Source organism: Pipra filicauda, unplaced genomic scaffold, assembly GCF_003945595.2.
Source record: "Pipra filicauda isolate LSUMZ 115617 unplaced genomic scaffold, ASM394559v2 scaffold210_size2929891_pilon, whole genome shotgun sequence".
In the NCBI taxonomy this organism is placed as follows: Eukaryota; Metazoa; Chordata; class Aves; order Passeriformes; family Pipridae; genus Pipra; species Pipra filicauda.
Window position 1 is genome coordinate 1387313 of NW_024104322.1, and position 19011 is coordinate 1406323.

At 37.0% G+C, this 19011-nt stretch overlaps 1 protein-coding gene across 4 annotated transcripts in view; it reads left to right on the top strand.

The window, feature by feature from the left end:
• MDFIC (MyoD family inhibitor domain containing) overlaps positions 1–19011 on the top strand; it is a 50816-nt gene that overhangs the window by 7521 nt on the left and 24284 nt on the right. For all 4 annotated transcript variants that reach the window (XM_027746152.2, XM_027746153.2, XM_027746154.2 and 1 more), the window contains exon 3: positions 6117–6248. In XM_027746152.2, coding sequence (XP_027601953.1) covers positions 6117–6248 — 132 coding nt within the window. The remainder of the gene's footprint in view (positions 1–6116; positions 6249–19011) is intronic.

Here is a 19011-nt window from a genome sequence, read left to right on the forward strand (position 1 = left end):
GGAGGCTTCCAGCTCCATAATTTATGGTTTATCAGTATTAATTAGATGTTACAACCAGCCCTTAATGAAATGACATTGTTTCAGGCAAATCATGAACTGGAATAGGCATGCTGTTACAAGAACTGTTGAACTTAAAAGTTTTAGGCATTTCATGAAGTAGATGGTAAGTGTAACTGTTAATGGTTACACTGTGAAACCTGGTATTATCATGGTTCCTTTGTGTTATTTTTGCAAACGGTGGAATTTTCAGTAGGAAATAGCATCTCAGTGCTTCCTTGCCAATAAAGATATTAATGAACAAAGGAAGTGTTAGAAGCTCGTCACATGCTCTTCAACCCCTCCCAGCAATTGTAGACTTGAGACAGAGAATTGATTGTTATATTTCCTTTTGGAAACATTCTTTGACTTTTTTATTCCTCATAGATCTACTTTTGTGTTTGTGTTTTGTGTGGGGGGGTGGTATTATTTGTTTGTTGGTTTTTTTTCCTTCTGTAATTTTGCTTTCCTTTGAAGGACAAAATTTTATTTGGGATTATTTGAGCTCTGCACATGTAGTTTTAAATCTGCATCTGCTTGTTCTAGGATAACTCAAGGCTTCTGAGGATTCATGTTTACATCCCAACAACTGGGTCAAAATAAGGTGCCTAAATAAGCTTTGTCCCGTGCTTCCATCTTTCCTCTGCCCCATAACAATAAAACTGCTGGACTGTTAGTGACTGCATTTTTGAAGGTCACAGTGACTCCACTGTGCCAGTCTGTTTTGCTTATTCCTCTCTCCTTGAGGAGAATGATGCACCCAAGTCTCCAGAAGCCTTTCCCACTAGTTGCTTTTGCTTTACTTCTTATTTGGTGCAGTCCACCACATCCCTGATGAACAGAAAAGTAATGTGTCATAGCAGCAAAGCCTTCTGTCATTGCAGCAACAGCATTTTAAATTCATTTTATATACAAACTCCTAAATTTTATAGGCAAACTCTAAACCTGTTTCTCAAGTCCAATTTGTCATTTTACTAGTCATGCACTCTTATGGTTCACATGCCTCTAAGAGATGGCTGAATCAGTATATAGGTTTGTGTGTCATCTAGTGAACAGAAATCATCTGTCAATCACACTCTGAGGACATGCAGTCCACTTAATGTGGGCACTTGTTTCCATGTGTATGTTACATAGTTACTGATGCATTAAGATATGATACCATGTTTGAACACAGACCCATTTCTGACTAAAGAGATGTCGTGGGGCATGTGGGGGCAGCTGGGGTGGGAATATAGAAACGGACAAGCACAGAGAGTAGAAAAGTTGGTTATTTGTCAAAGACTTGAGCTCTTTGAGTCATCTTGCAAATGTACATTCATTACCTATCTTTTCTGTATTTTCTGTCAGTTTTGTGTATTAATTTGACTTCCTCTCAATATGCTCTTTATTATAGCAAAAGATAGAATAAATGTAGCTCTGAAAAGCGAGATACTTCTGACCAACTTTCCAAAGGCATAGAAGGCAAAATTGGAATGAATCAGGGGAGATTTCCTTGTATATCCTTTTTATTTAACTATACATAGGTCTTTCTTGACAATTCTGACTATTTGTTAAATTTTCTTTTTGACAGGGCTTTTGTAATAATAGTCTTATTGTTGACCCAGACTGCTGACACTGTTTTGTTGGTGGAGTCTTGTAGAATGTATTTGTCATGTTGCAAAGAACTCTGTGTAACCAGAGGCATAGTCTCCAAACTAAAACAGAAGTGAACAATGAATGTGGCAGTAGTCTCAAAGGTGAAAACAAGTTTTGATTCTATGAAATACATGTATTGCTGTGTAATTTAGAAATACATGTATTGCTGTGTAATTTAAAAATAAATATAGTAAGATTATGGTAAAAAGCATGCATGTACTAAAAAAGTGATTTATATATACTTCAGTAATTCCAAATTAAAAAAAAAATCCAGTAATTCCCTTTATTCACTTGCTTAATGAAGCACTAATTTTGAGATGTGTTAAAATTTTAATTTTTTTTCACTAAGTGGCTCACCGATAGTCTGTGTCATAGTTATGATTTGTCTGTTAATCATCTCAATTCTATACTTTGCCAGCATGTCATATCTCTTGTTTATTTAATCCTTAAACTTGCATTAATCTCTTTGCACAAGTAGAGTTTTTGCCTATGCTTACCTTCAGGATAAATCGCAGTGTGTTCTGTGTGGGTGTCACTCCCTGGGGCTTTTGACTAGAAGCTCTTCAGCCCCAGCACTGCTGTTAGTTTAGGGGAAGTACATAGCCACACAGGTAGCTGGTTTGGGACTGAACTGTGGTAGGTAAGAAGTCTGTGTTGCTTTTGTGACATGGCCTAGAGTAACTTACTGTAGTTTTAAAGAGAGATTGGATTTATACTTCAGCACTGCCAGACTCAGAACATAATGAGTCTTTTCCTTCCATTATTTGAACTGCTAAGAAGAGCATCTCTCTTTTTCTTCTCGGCTGTCAGTTTTGGAGGGTAGTTACATGAGTGGAAGGGTGTACTAAAGGAAGAAGAAGCTAAAGTACTAAGAAGTCTTACACAAAAAATCTTTAAGGGTAAACTTGATTGAAACAGAAAAGTGTTATAAATTTACTTGAAGATGCAGTAAAAAAACATCATACTTGTCTATGGCCAGATCCAGTCATTAATAGTTTTGTCAGCTATAGGCTTCCACAAGCATGGCGCATCAAAGAAGAGTAAGATCTTTGTGTTGATTCTTCATAAACTACTGTTGTCATTATTCTTATGCACCTAACATAAAAGTAATGGCATCAGCAAAAGACAGACTCAGGAATGTTCTTGAGGCTGTCTTCAGGTGTGATTGGTTATAGTGGGTATGTTGTAGTTCCACCTCTAGTATAAAAAAAAAATTCTTATCCCTTCTTCAGCTGTTTATTATAAGGGAATAATCAATAAATTCCTTGGTACTAAAACTGAGACATGGTACGCATTTAAGGAAAAGCAGCAGAATCAAGATAACAGAATGTGTCTGTTTTCAGTATTCTGATGCATCAGAAGTGATGTATGAAAAAAGCTCAGATAAAGAGAGCTTAAGGTCTCTTTCTGTTTCTAAAGCCCCATTGAACTAAATTTGGCTGAGATGGAGTTAATTTTCTTCATAGCAACCCATGTGGGGCTGTGTTTGAGATCAGTAACTCCAACAAGGTTGATAGGACACCAGTGATTTGGCTATTGCTGAGTAGTACTTGCACAGCATAAAGGTTTTCTCTTTTCCACTGAAGCGACTGTAGTGGGAGTGGGCATGGGGCTGGGAGGGGACACAACCCAGGCAGCTGACTCAGGTTGATGAGAGGGCTATTACATGCCATATAACGCCATGCTCAGCAATAAAAACTGAGGGGAGGAGGTTTTAGGAGAGGTAACCATTGCTTGGAGACTACCTTTTGTCTGTTTGTGGGAGATGGTGAGTGATTGCCTTTGCATCACCTGTTTCATTTTTCCTTCCTCTTTTCTTCACTGTATCTTGACCCACAAGTTTCTTCCCTTGGGCTCTTTCTGTTCTCTCCTCTAGTCCTTCTGGGGGCTGGAGAAGGAAGGATTGGCTGTGTGGTCCTTAGCTGTTGCCCAGGATGAGCCCACCACCCTATAGAGCAGGATCTGTAAGGATGAGGTGCTCCAGTGGGCAATTCTGGAGTGCAAAATAAGATACCAAATACTTGTTTAGTGGTGTAGGTTTCTGTTATGTGCATTCATGGGGAAGTTTTCATGTGAATTCAACAGATCAAAAAAGAGATACTCAATGCTAATTGTTGTAAATTTTCTATAAAAATTTTTTGGTGCTTAATTGCTCCATTGTTTCTTTTTTTAAAAAAAAACTTTTCAATAGTTCCTCTTACTTCTTTCTTGTTAACTGCTAATATAGTTTACATGGTTTTGACTGGCCATTTACTGTATCCAACTAGAATAGTAAAAGAGCACATGAAAAATACAGATACAACCTACATAGTAAAAAAAAAAGGGGGGGGGAGAAAAAATACTGAACTGAAAATAAGCAAAGGGATGAAAACTAAATTCATATGAGTAATGATGACAGATTGTATTCTGCACTCCTTTTCAGATTTCTTAGATAAAACTGTAATCTAGAACACTGAGGGCCCCATATTATTAACATTATTGTTTCCTTAGAGCCATTCATTGTTTACTACATGAAATAACAGGGCTCTGCAAAGTTGCATCCTATACAAGAGAATTGTATACAGTAACTCTGCAATTCTGTGCTAGCACTGCTGGGTGCATATTGTAATTTTGGTGTCACTACTGCAGTGAAGTAATTTAGGAGCAAAATCTCTTAAAAGAGCTCATTTAAGCTTAGTGTTTTTGGAAAGCAGAGCGCTTTTAAACCAGCTCTGTCTAGGACACTACTTATTTATTATTCGGTCTATTTCAGAGCACTTTTCAAACACTTTTGAAATACATTTGCACCTAGTACTTATCTTCACAAAGCAAAATCATCAATCATACTTCAATACAGTCGCATTTGTATTTGATAGACAGCAGGTAGAAATAATTTGTATTTGATGTGTGTCAAAGGGGTTGAAAAACTATGCTTTTTTTGTTTTTGTTTTTGTTAATAGGACTAGGATGAGTATCTCAGTGAGATTAAGTCATCAGGGCAAGGGCAAAACTCATTGAAGTCAAGCAATATCTTCCCAATAATTTCAATAACTATGCCAATCTCAGTGAAACAGTTCCTCTCAGGATGGGTGTGAGGAAATATTGATAAGTTGTTGAAGAAACGGTGGTTGAGGGAGGGCTGAGATGGAGGTACGATGGAGGTAGCTAGGTCAGACATTTCATAGGTGGAAATGGATAGAAGGGGAGCAGCAGTGCTTGAAGGCACATGCTACTATACATACCAGATAGCATATATTATTTTGAGTGATGTCCAGTGCCTCAGCTAATAGGGTGGATAACAAAGGCAGAAAGTTAGAATTTGAAATCAAACTGCTGTGGGTTACATGAAGAAACTAACCTTTACTATGTCACAGTAGCCATAAATGATTTTTCTTTGTCTCAGGACTGGAATAGTTGCTTTACTTCAGGATATGATATCATTACATTGTGAGAAGGGGTTTATAAACATGTTCTTGTTTGAAACAAATAAACAGAGCTCACAGACTTCTCAACAGTTGCTCATTTAAATTTACTGTAAATATACTAAAAAAAAAATACATGAGACTGAGAATATTTAATGTTTTACAGGTCCCATGAGTAAGTGATATAAGCTGATAATCTGTTGCTGTGAATAATGAACAAAGTAATTCCAGATTTGAAAATGTTTCCTTGAATGCCGGCAGGAACAATCTGTAGCAATCAAGAACAAAAGGATCTATGTGTGTGAATTTGGTTATTAAAACATTAATGACAGTGAAGATGAAAACTGTCACTTGCCTTGGTTTGAGGAAATGCTGATCTGCATGTGTTAGCTGGCAAAATCATCAAAACAACAGAATCTGTTATATTGTAAAATAAGAATCCCTCAAATAATCTTACTATGGAAATTTCCCTGAATCTTGTGTATACTTGGAGAGAAGAAATACTTTTCATTATAGGCTAAATATTGACTTTATTCATCAGTGCCTTTTAAAAAGTTTTTTTTTTCAATGAAAAATAGATACTTGTGCTATAAGAAATTTTTTGAATTTCTGTACTAGTCGGTTTTGAAGTTTCAACTATATTTCTCTTATGTTTAATTGTAAACAACAGAGAACAGACTTTTGTGAAATTCTTATAGTTTTTATATGCTAGAGCCACATGTATGTGGGCAAAAGAAATTTTATATGAAAATTTTGTGGAAGATAACTAAATATAAAAAAACCCTCAACCATAACTTGTTACAAAAGCTACTGAGTATTATTTGCTCGATTAGATACAATATGACTAAAAGACTTTCTTAAATAGAACTTATTTTGACGTAGACCTGAAACCAAATTGAAAATCAAGTTTATTAGAAATTAATTCTAAGGAAACAAAATTAGATACTAAGTTATATTTTATGCTCTCTTAATTTTCAAAAATAAGTTTTGCTCACATAGAGAAAAAATATAGAAACTAATATCTTAAAATTTCTTCTGACTTAGAAAAAACTGACCAAGAGAATACTGTGGCAGGAGATAAAGATATAAACCAGCCTTCCAGTAACCAAAGTATACAAGCAGAGATACAAGAGCAGTCCATCTGGGGAAATCGCACTGATGGTGACCTCATCACAAGTAAGTATTTCCAGAACAAATTGCTGCCTTTTAGGCTTGCTTTTGCAGTGTAATGGGATACTGCTTGTTGACTCTGTTAAATGTGTGTAAATGCAATTGGGTTGCAACTGTAATGCACATCTACTGAATTTTTTTTTCCAGATTGACTCCTGTCAGCATGCATAAGCAATGAGTACAAAGAAAGGTGTGATTCGGGTGGTGCAGTATGGTATAGACCTCTGTAGCATCTACATTTTAAAGCCTTAATGTTATATTCTTCCCTTATCATTAATAGTATAATTAGCAGGCACATGAGTTGTGGTGTGCAGCTGTGCTAGGTGTCATCACCCTCGATTTCCCAGGCTGTATATTTAAGTGGCAGAGTATGATGAAAGCAGTTGTTTCCAGATGCACTGAGTACTGGTCAGGTGTAGGTTTTTTAAGAGTTTTGAATCCTAAAGTAGTTATTTCTTTCAAAACTAGAAGACTGCTGTAAGACAAGATTTTAGACTTATGCTATAGAACTGTGGAGGTTTTTAATTAGTTCTTATAGGTCCACAGTCCTAGTGTGTGTTATGAATGCTTTAAGACATGTATGCAATATTATTCCCATTTTCCTGTCTTGAGTTGAAGATCATATGCTGTCCAAATGCTCACCCACAATTGCACCCTCCTAAGGCAAAAATATTTCTGTCAACTGCCAGAGCTAAACTGCTTTAAAATTCTGTGAATGCTTGAACGTTAGTTGCTAAAGGGAGGGGCAGCATGAGAAACTGTTCTCTAATTATAGGGTGTATTCAGAAAGCAAATGGACTAAATGCCGAGTGGTGCTCCAGCTCTCTAAGGTCATTGTCTGATCACACACTTCAGTCTGTCTTTACACTGCACACAGACTACACTGTTCACAGGGGGATAAATTCATGTTTCTGAACTTGCTGTTCTCAAAACTGGAATTTTTGCTGGACTTATCTATTTCTTTTTAGTTTTGTTTTGTTTTTTGGGGGGAAAGGAGGGTGTTTTGCTTTCTTGTTTTTTAGTCTTATCTATACACTCAGCTTCTCCTGAGCTTTGTGTTAGTATTTGAAGTTCTTTTAAAATCTTAGTTAATCCTTTTTTTTCTAAATAATGAATCCCAATAAATACTTATACCCCTAATGTATTGAATAGTTAGATAGATCCTTTACGGGAAACCTACATTTAGCATGTCAGATATTTATCTGACAATTTAAAATTAATTCTCAAATGACTATAAAGAGGGAGACTTGTCCTGCACAGATTGAGAGTTTACTTAATACCAAAAGATTATTTTTTTAGACTTGACTGTCCCTGGACAAGTGATTGCTTTGCACTTATGTTGAGCATATGGAAAGGTGCGTGTGGCATCGTGTGCTTTTGGACTGACCTCCTTCTCATTCCCTCTTTTTAGAAGCTTCCTTATTCCCAGATTCATGAGAAAGCAGATTTATTTCGTAGCAGTTAGCAGCATGCCTGAACTATGGAGGAAAGGAACAAGGACTGTAGGGTGGTGCTGTGCTTCCTCTAATCTGTTCACCACAAAGACATACTACAGTGGCTGCACTGAGGGAATGTGAGGGAATGGTATGTTTTTTCAACACACAGTAGAAATGGACGCAGAGTGTGCAAACCCCTGGTAAAGTAACTTGATGATTGTATTTAGTTATATATCTCTATGATGGGAGGGTTATTTGCTGCCAAATTAAGCTTGATATACCTAGTAACGAAAGTTTGAAAACTAGAACAAGTGGAGCAAGGAGAAGCTTGTTTATGACAAACATTGCTCAGGTATTTCACTTTAAGTAAGTATTGAAGCTCAGAATGTTCTTGATTGAACCAGATCTATTACCCCACCAGACTAAATTTTGCAAATTATTGTATATTGAAAGAAGTTTTCTTCAAATAATATTAGACAGGCCATACTTCAATTTTCTGAAGTATTAACAGCTGTTCACCACTATCCTAATGATTCAGTTTCTTTTTTTCCCATACAGATTGTTTTCCGCCCCCACAGTTGATGCATACTCCATTTGTCTTAGCATTAGTTTTTACTTTATAAATGTTTCCAGCATTTAATTTCCAAGATTTTCCTTGTTTGCAGCTGTTTTATCCTGCTATTATATGGAATTAGATTAATCAGTCAGTTTTATTGGCACACCAACAACGAAGTCCAGTGTTGGAGCCCCTGTAATGACTTCATTATGTATGATTTGTCATTTGCACTTGTGAACTCAGTTTACCAGGCAACACCAATAAACTAAAATGCTGCCCTGGTTTTCCACAGTGAGATGTTTTACGTTCACCTTGCTCTGCCCTTTCAGTCCGTTTTGCAAGGTCCCTCTTTTTAACCTCTACAGATCTCCTTCAGATTAGCCTTTCCCCCCCCTCCTTTGGAGCATCCCTCCTCCCCATGAATAAAAATGTTCGTAAGATGCTGGTTAATCTTATGGGAAGCTTCAACCAAGAAATTAATTGTTTTCGAAGAGAGCTTGCAAATCAAAAAGTTACTGTATAGTGATATATAAACAAGGAAGAGCTATATAAACAGGAAACGGTTGTATTAACTTTCTGTATTAATTGTTAATGTACTTGCATAACTGTTACTGGAATACTGTGTTAGTTGGAGAAGGGTCAGGGGAGAACCACAAATATCTCAGGAATGACTGGAGTAGTTGAAAACATGCCTTATTGTGGAAAACCTCCTGGAATTCAATCTGTATAGTGTTAAAAAGGGGGCTAAAGAGGGCTTTGCGTAGTCCCTAAGAAGCATACCACAACAAATAGAAATTTGGTAAGACAGTTCTTCAAGTGTAGCACACAAAGGGAGAACTAGATATAATGTCTGGAGGTTCAATTAGACTAGAAATAAGTTGTATATTTTTAATAGAGTATTTGAGAACAGGAAGAACTGCCAAATATTTGGTGTGTTTAGGTGTGTTAAATTGCCTTTATTCATCACAAGGTGTCCATTGCTATCCATATCTTTCAATTTTAAAACCTGAGTAAAGGAGAATATTTCCATAGTACTTCCCCCAATTGGGATGAGCTCTATCTTTTTCAGTGCAGATATTTTTCAAGAAAATATTAAGACCTATTCCCTTCTCTTCACAGGCAAACATATATTTTCTATTTTATTTCAGGTTGTAGAGGTTCTGCTTTTCAAAAGAGCTTTCGAATAGCTCCATCTGCTATCTTCTTTTGCAGTGCATTTTAAATATCTGCAAACACCTTCCACCTCTTTTCATTGTCTGGTCTGGTGGCCTGTAATGGAGTGGTTCTGCTTCTGCTATCACTCACCACTGACAAATGAGGAAGAGCATATGTTAAAACAACAGCAGGGTAACCTGTGGCTGTAGGAATGAAGCCATAGCAGTTTTTGCTACTCCATATTATCACAATGCCTTGCTTTGTTCTCTGGAAGAGGTTGGGGATTTTTTTTCCCGAAAAAAGGCTATAAAGGTGGATTTCAGAATATTTAGGGAGAATTTTTGCAAAGGGCATTAGGTTATCATCAATTTGTGCTGTTACACAGGCAAGGGAATGTTTAGGAGGGAAGAAAATGCCAGTCTTGAACACTATTTGCTTGTGAGGGTATAATCTCCTTTCTAGTACTCAAGCAGAACCTTAGCTATGTGATATTTAAGAAAACAAAAAACATCTACCATAGATTCAAATTTTCATGAATAATTGATTAATAATAATCCAATTCTCAAGATTAAATACCTAAAATATGCCCATGTTTTACAGATAGAAAGGTCATTGCTATCCATCATTTTCTAGCTTCAATTGCCTCATTCTCCTCCATGGAACACCCCTCTCATAAGTATGGTTCTTCAGAGAAAGGGATGCTTCAATCAGCTTTGTGGGGATCAAACAGTTTTACATGTTCTTGTGCCTACTACTTTATTTACTATATTCTTCTTTATTTTGTTTTGTTTTATTGCATATAAACCTAGATATTTTTCTCTTTTGGTTTTCTATATTTTTATGTTGACATTTTACTTTATTATTTATGTAATTTTAAGGTCTGGAGATTCCCTTCATTTGGCTAAGTGAGTGACTTCTGTAGTTTAAATTATGCTGTTTGGGTTTAGGATTTTTTTTTCCAACAAGAAGAAGATAATCTGCTGTTAGAACTGTTCATTTTGTTTGATATTAATCCAAATATTTTTTTTTTGCTATTTTATAGGGCATGCTCATACTACAATTACTGTGATTTCAGATGATCCTGTTTATTCTGTCTATAAAATAATGCAAAGTGTTAGAGATAACATAAATGGTTCTCTTCAAAGCTAGAAATTATGATAAATACAGTCTTCTTGCAGCAAAATAAAGTGTGTGAGTACAGAAATTGTGCAGAATAGATTAATGAGAATTATCCAAAATATATTGCTGAGCCTGAAAGGTGCATTCTTTTAGTTAAAGAAGTGATTTATATACAATATTCCAAGTATACCTAGGTATAAAAAAGTGTGAACCTATGAATGAACAAAATTTAAGTCAGTTCAACACTTACATACAGCAAAACAGTATTTGATATTTCAAACCTTCTTTAAAAAAGATAAATCTTTGAGGAATCTGGCTACTTGAAGTAATGGAGGAGTAGAGGTTATCCCTGAAAGCTCCTTCCCCAGAGAGATTTTCTAATCCTCTCCCCAGCAGAGAGCTACCCTGTGTTACTTCTGTTTCTCCCCCCAGCCTGACAAATCTCTTACTACTTCTGTTCCAAAAGTCTTCAGAAAACCTCTTCTCATGCCTATTGAGAGGCCTGGTGAGTTGCACAGCCGTAGCCTTTTCATTTCGTTTTCGTTTTCACAGAATCACAATATCACAGCATATGCTGAGTTGGAAGGGACCAACCCTTAGACCTGCAATGGACCATCCCCAAGAATCACACCATGTGCCTGAGAGCATCATCCAAAGGTTTCCTGAACTCTGTCAGGCTTGGAGCCTGTTTCAGCACCCACCCACCCTCTGGTAGAGAGGGATTTTCACAGATAGCTGTACCCTTACAGTTACAGTCTTTAGAGTTTAAGGCAGGGTCTTTGGTGTTAGGCTGGAGAAGAGGAGTTTAGGGGTGACCTTATCGCTCTGTACAAGCACGTGAAAGGAGGTTGTAGCCAGGTGGGGGTTGGCCTCTTCTCCCAGGCACTTAGCGATATGACAACAGGACATAGTCTCAGGCTGTGCCAGGGGAGGTTTAGGTTAGACATCAGGAGGAATTTCTTCAGAGAAAGGGTGATAAGACATTGAAATGGACTGCCCAGGGAGGTGGTGGAGTCACTCTCCTTGGAAGTGTTTAAGGAAAGACTAGATGTGGCACTTAGTGCTGTGATCTAGCTGACATAGTGGTGTTTGGACTTGATAATCTCAGAAGTCTTTTCCCATCTAATTGAGTCTGTGATTCTGTGGGATTCTGTGTTTACAGAAGTCACCTGTAAAATGAGCCAAGTGTCGCTGAAATTGGTAGTCCCTTACTTATAGAGGTGCTAAGATGCAGATGTTTTCTGTGTAGCCTCTTCTCTTCACCTTTAGGTTGGATGCTCTAAGGCGATGCAGTTAATGATGGACTGAGATAGATGAGGAATTTGTATACTCTGTGGTGACTCCATGTGGAGAAATAAACTTATTACTATTGTTGGTCCATTTACAGAACAGTAGTTAAACTTCAATGAGAACTTTAAACTGCTCCAGATGACCAAAAGATAGACACATGTATTCTGCATATCACTCATAGCCAGAATTACCTGGAGCCTTTTGTTTTCAGTTTTACCTTACTTGTGACTCTCAAACTGTCATCTGAATTTATGGTCTGAGGCTGGGGAAGTTTGGATGGTGGTAATCATCACTATAAGACAAAGGTGAAATTCTTTAGTAACGTTGAGGTTACTATGCTTGCTGTATTGGGGCCTGAAGTAAATTGTATCTTAATTTCAGAATATTTTTCTTTGTTGTATTAGTACTGTCATAAGAATTAATGTGCTCTTATGCCTGGATGGGAAAGAATAGTGTTTCCTGATTAGTTCCACATGTAAGGGGAAAAAGTACAATATGCTCGTAGTAATTCCTTAAAGAGGAAGAGTAATAAAATTCTTGACTGCGTTCTAAGTGAAATATAAGATAGAAACCAATGAGTCAGTGTGGTTTTAGGCTCTCATTTTCAGTACAAATGGTATTCAGTTAGCCATATTTAGCAAAGAAAACACAAAATTACAAAGTGTACGAAAGTATCATCGTGCAAGTTGTACTTTTATGAACCTGTCTACTGGCAAAAATGTTGAACTTAAACCATGGCAAAAGTTCTCTTTTTCTCTTTTTAGATTTAATTTTGTATTCACAGTCATGCTTGTGAAAAGCTTGGAGTAAGTTTATGAAGCTGAAAAGTAGTACTGTGTGCTGTGTGTACATCAAAATAATTAAATGAATTCTTCAAAATTTTAAGAAGCAAAATAGTTTTTAATATTTTGATTTTTTAAATTTACTGATAAAAAAGTGGAAAATGAAGAGGGACTCATGGTCACAGCAGAAACCTTAGCTAAGTAATCATGGTTAAACATTTTTCTTCTTTATATAGCTATGCAGAGGAAAGAAAGGTCTGAATACTGTTTACTTCTTCTGCGTTCTGGCAATATCTCTAGTGCAAAAGTACCCACAAGTACCTTTCCCTGAAAGTATTTTTATAAAAGACAAGGAACAACAGGGGCCTCTGACCTATTTGTGTGTTGTTGTGTTGGTGGTTTTCTGTTTTCCCTTAAAAAATTCTTCATGATCCAAACCCAGAGAAGCCTTTTGAAAAACATTGAAATGTCAAACAGCTGCGGTCACTCAGGCTATTTCTAATACTGGTTTTGTTAAACCATTTTACTGTTGAGGTAGGCCTCCAGACATATTTAAGAGAATGGTGAATTTTTTGCCACCTGAGCCTTAACTATTTTTAAATTAACTGTAGTGCTCTGGCATGTGAGAAACATGTATGGAGACTGCTCTTCAACTTTGTCATTATAAACCTCAAACCTGTGCCATTCTAACACAAGAACTTTGAAATTCTGAGTTTATGTCTGGGCTCATGAATTTTAGAGTCTTAAATTTTACTTTTAAACCTCCTTCCCTCAAGTTCTGTGCAGTATCTCAATTATCGTGTTTTCACTTTGAACTATAAATATTATGACACTTGTTTAGAGAAAATTTGGCAATGCTAATGTTAATTACAGCAGAATCTCAACTAAGAGACTATTTCCTGTTGCAGAGCTTCCTCAAGCTTAAGTGAGCTTTATTGATTTGTAGCTCAGACTTTAGATTGTATAATGTTTGCATAAAATGTTATGAAGTTTGCTTTTGAGACAAGTCAAGTAGAGCAAACAGTTAGGCAAACCTATAAAAAAAGTGGCCTGTGAGTCAGATTTGACCTTCAGGGCAAGATTTTGCCACTGACAGACGCATAAACCTTTTGTCAGTTCCTTGGTTGAGCAGGGGCAAGCCTCCCTTAAAGTATGGGTAGCTCTGAAATAGATCTTCAAAAATCAAGTCTCTTAGCCCATTAGAAGGCATCTACCTTTCCCATCTCCTTTCTTTATTAGGGCAGGTGCATATTTTAACTGTATTCTCTAAGTTGCAAGATGAAATAAAATGCACATTTTGACAGAAAAGCAGTGAAAGATTGTTATGCTGACCAGAATTGGTCATAACAGCAGTGTCAAACCAGAATGAATAATTTCTAGGTCTGTACAATTCAGAAATACAGATCAGTGAAGAATACTCTTTTTGCTTGAATTTCAAAATGAAGGAAACTAAGTTTTGGTGAGGAGATTTGGGATGAACCTGCCTGGAAAGGTTTATCTGAAGGATTGAACTCAGTTTTTCACAGAGATGATATAGAAAAATATTTGGATGATGAGGTAGGATGCACAGCTAACTTTGGGTAACACACATCTAGTTTTCTTATAGGTGATTTTATGAAATGACACCATTTCATTTAGTATTTCCCAGCTTACTTTGTAACTATGACTTTGTGAAGTTTTTCCTTACCTCGAGAGATATTCTTTTTACTGTGTGATGAGTTTTTAGTGATAATGGTCACTATCATATTTATAATGTAAAATCAGTATTGATAAATATTTTTGTACGGTAATAGATCTTTCAGTGGGACTAAACACTAATCACTGTGAAGTAACTAGCAGTGTACATTAATGCATCTGAAGTAGTTATAAGGATCTTATAAGTCTTCATTATAGCCTTCATTTCAAAGGAGGAATTCTAATAAAAGGTGTCTTTTTTTTATCCCTTTCTCTTCTTGTTCCCTTCCTTTGACTGTTACTTTTTCTACTTCACTGTCCACTTGATTTTCTGATTCCCGTCTATAGCAGTGTGTTATGCCTGAGGAATCTTTTCCCCACAATTTAATTGATAAACTCAATCTTAATTCTAAGTAAATTACTATTTGGTTTTGACTCTTTGTGTGTTACAGAACATCTGCTACTCTAACTCTATGAGAAGAGCCTAACAGCAAGACCTCATTTGCTGTGCTGTGCTCCCTCGTTGAACAAGAGAAAATAACCTGGCAAAAGCTTTTGTTCGTTATCACATCCACACCAGGGACTCTGCTGGGATAGCTGAAATAGGGCAAGAAGTTCAGGTCATTAATATTTTGTTGAATATTTGTGGGACAGGTCCTTATGGAAAAGGAGAGAAGATTTGTTTGGTAGCACAGGGAAGGTTCCCATAGAATAATACACTTTGCTTTCAAAACTTAGAGATAGAAATACATTTCGCAATGACTGTAATGGAATGGCACTTCAAAGTTTTGACTTAAAAAAAATCCTTTAGAATTTGGAGTAATTTTGGAAGAAAGTAGAGGTTATATATGAGTGATATGGTAGAGGGTGGTGGCTATCATGGTGGAGTCAAAGTTGGAAGACTCCTGAAAGTTTATTCCCATTTTTAATAAATTATTCTGCATCCTCTTCCCCATATTTGTTTTAGAAAGTAAAAACAGAAAAGACTGACCCATCCCTATTATAATTCTGGCTCCAAGCCATTTCTCTTTTCTGTTTGCATTATTTTCTCTAGTGCCCCCTTTCCCTCTTGTTTATTTGTTTGCTTGAACAGTCCTTTTTTTCTGTTTACCCACTTTTTTCTCTATTACAATGACATATTTATAAGCAATGACAGTAAGGTTATGCTTAGAGACTGACTGGAAATATTTTTAAAGTGCTTCAGTATAAAAGCCTGTTTCAGTATCTCTGTGTTAACATCAGCATTTAAACTGTTTTGTAAGTAGCAATGAATCTTCTTATTAGAATAAATATTCTGACTACTGGAGAATTAACAGTGAATTAAACATTAGGAAAAAATACTGTGCAATTCAGGCAAAAGAACCTGAGTAAAATTTTACTACACACTATGAAACTCGGCGTCTAATCACGTGATTATGTGAGATTTAAATTTTAATAAAATAAAAAAATTAACCTGGTCCTAGTTTGTAGCTACTAACAAAAGTGGAAAGTTAAAGACTGAAAATTGAGGATGCCAATAAAAAGGATGTATTTAAAAATAAAATATTGATGATTTTTGAGTATTTTGGCTTCTCAGTACTGCACTGTATAGAAACAGGAAATTTTGGCTAAATTGTCATAATGCTAATTCAATATAAGGGGGTAGGGAAACATTCCCACCGTGAGTTGTTAGTTATATCAGCCTAAGAAAATGTTATGGCACAATAAAATGTAGCCAGTTATGCTGAAGGAACATTAAAGAAAAGGGTGCTGGAATTAACTCCAAAGGCAGCAATGCAAATAAAATGGAAGATGTGACTCTTCAGCAGAGTGGACAAGGTAGTGTTGAAAACAGTGGGGTTCTGTCCTTGTAGCAGTCACTTGAGTGTTTCCTAAGCTTTTTTGTTTGGTGCTGAGAAATGCACGAAGTGAGGCTGAGATGTTTCCCAAGCAGAGAACAGTTGCACAGCACAGAGGGATGGAGGCAGCAGTTTGGCTCACCCGTCACCAGCCTGGTCAAGGTTGTTTGCATTTGATGTAGTTGCTGTCTTCGCTATAAGGTTGCTGCTGTATTTTGGATCTTTTTGGGTAAGAGAAGCTTGCTGACTCAGCTGTGACTTTTTAAAGCTGTAGAATTGCAAAAGGACAAAAGAAAAGTATCTAAATTCTAATGCTTTCACTTAAAATGCTGTTTCTTTTCTGTGAAATCCTTCAGCTTATTGCAAAACCTTGTAAGAAAATGTTTTTAAATGTATAAATGGACATTTTTCAGTATTGTGAATAATACCGACATAGCACAGATTTCATTGCTGTATCTGCACTCCGTTAAAAGTAAATTGTGATTAATGTGCAAAAAGATTTTCTTTTTTTCTGTGAATAAAGGGAAGTATGTTTTCTAAATAAGACAAAACAAAATATTTTCATTAAAAAAAAAGATCCTTGTTGAATCCAGAATTCCAAGCATGGGCTTTATTCAAATTTAAATGCCACTTAGAGGTATTTTTTAAAAAAGGGTTAATTAAATAAACTTCAGTGGGTCAAATTACATAGTTTTATAAGTTGAAAGAAATATTTTTAATATTTTTAATAGAGACTGGAAATTATTTCAGGTGTAGTGCTGAATGCTTTCAAACATATTGAAGTAAAAATAGCTCCCATCCGAATGTTAGAGATAAAAACTAGTATTTTACTAAAAACTAGTATTCAGTCACTTCTGCAGTTATAAGGACTTGCAGATGCTACTGGCCTCTACTATGTTAATATCATTTAGACACAACGATTTCATAGAGAATTGTATCTTCATGAACAGAGTGAAGAATCAGAATTCTTCACTCAGTTGTGGAATGAAAGAAAAATGTTTTACAGGTGATTTCATTCCATTAAGACAATTTATCTGTTACTTCAGCTAATCTGATGCTTTCTTCTTTGCATTAATGCATTTGTTTCTCTGAATTTTTGTGCTTGTAGCTGTTGGTCACTGATGTGACACTATTTTTCTAGCAGGACAGATTTGTAACTGTGTGGCTCAGATATCAGAGCTTTCTTGTGAATGGTTTGAGCTTCTGCTTTGCTTCCTTTCAGGAAACCAAGTGCATCGTTACTACAGGAAGTTTGGTCTTCCCCAGGCACTGTCAGCAGTCTGACTTCTGTGCTGCTTGAAGGGATATGCCTGTGAGCAGCAGGAAAAAGCTCATTTAGGTTTTTTTTTCTTCTTACTATATTGAATTCATGTAATGGAGGTTGAGTATGAAAACACAGGATGAGTGGGTTTTTCCAGCTGAGTCAGAAAGAGGTCTTCCTAGATCATTTTGGTATAATACAGTAAATAAGCAGTGAAGTAAAAAACATTTGCCTTTGTGCAAAATATTGATGACAGTGATTGCATGCTAAGTACATTCAGTTTGGAATTTAGCACACAAATCTCTTTGTTGAAAAGTGTTTATATTCTGATATATTCCGTTGCCTTTCCCTTTAGCATACGAAACTAGCATTCTTCAGTAAAACAAAGTTAAACTGCCTGTGGAGTGGGGAAGGGAAAAGGCAATGAGCTGTGATACAGAAATGCAGGCTTTAGTCCTTGGTTGCAGTTTTGAATCTAGGGAAGAAAAAACAGAATTTAGGTTTTTCAAGGACTCTGTAGTGTTTTCTCAAGAATCTTGTTTGTACAGCTTGCAAAAAACCATTTTGATCAAGGGAAGCCAGTTGATGTAATCTTTTTAGATTTCAGTACAGCTTTCAATACTGTCTCTCAAAGTATCCTTCTGGACAAACACGTCATGTGGTGGGTAAGCAGTTGGTTCACAGGTCGAGCACAGAGGGTAACAGTGAATGGGGTAACATCAGACTGGTGACCTCTCACTAGGGGGGTTCCTCAGGGCTCCATCTTGGACCCTGTGCTCTTCAACATCTTCATAAATGACTTGGACACAGGACTAGAAGGGATCCTAAGCAAGTTTGCAGATGATACAAAACTGGGAGGAGCTGTTGACTCCCTCAAAGGCAGGGAGGCCCTGCAGAGAGACCTCAACAAATCAGAGGACTGGGCAATCAACAACCGTGTGAAGTTCAACAAGTTCATCCCAGATTCTGCACCTGGGATGGGGGTTTGCACAGACTGGGGAATGAGATGCTGGAAAGCAGTGCCACACAAAGGGCCCTGGGGGTCCTGGTGGATGGCAAGTTGAAGATGAGTTATCAGTGCCCTGGGAGACAGGAGAGTCAACCATGTCCTGGGTGGCATCAGACAAAGCATCACCAGCCGGTTGAGGGAGGGGATTGTCCTGCTCTGCACTGGTGCAGCCTCACCTTGAATATTGTGTGCAGTTTTGGGCACCACAACATAAAAAATATATTAAGCTCTTATAGAGTGTCCAAAGGAGGGCAATGAAGATGGTGAAGGGCCTTGAGGGGAAGCTGTATAAGGAGCAACTGAGGTCATTTGGTCTCTTCAGCCTGGAGAAGAGGACACCGAAGGGAGACTCATTGAGGACACCGAAGGGAGACTCATTGCAGTCTACAACTTCCTCACGAGGGGAAGAGGAGGGGCAGACACTGATTTCTTCTTTGGGGTGACCAATGACAGGACCTGAGGGAATCGCCTGAAATTGTGTCAAGGAAGATTTAGGTTAGATATTAGAAGGAGGTTCTTCACCCAGAGGGTATTTGGGTGCTGGAACAGACTCCCCAGGGACGTGGTCACAGCACCAAGCCTGACAGAGTTCAAGAAGCATTTGAACAACACTTTCAGGCACATGATGTGACTCTTGGGAATGGTCCTG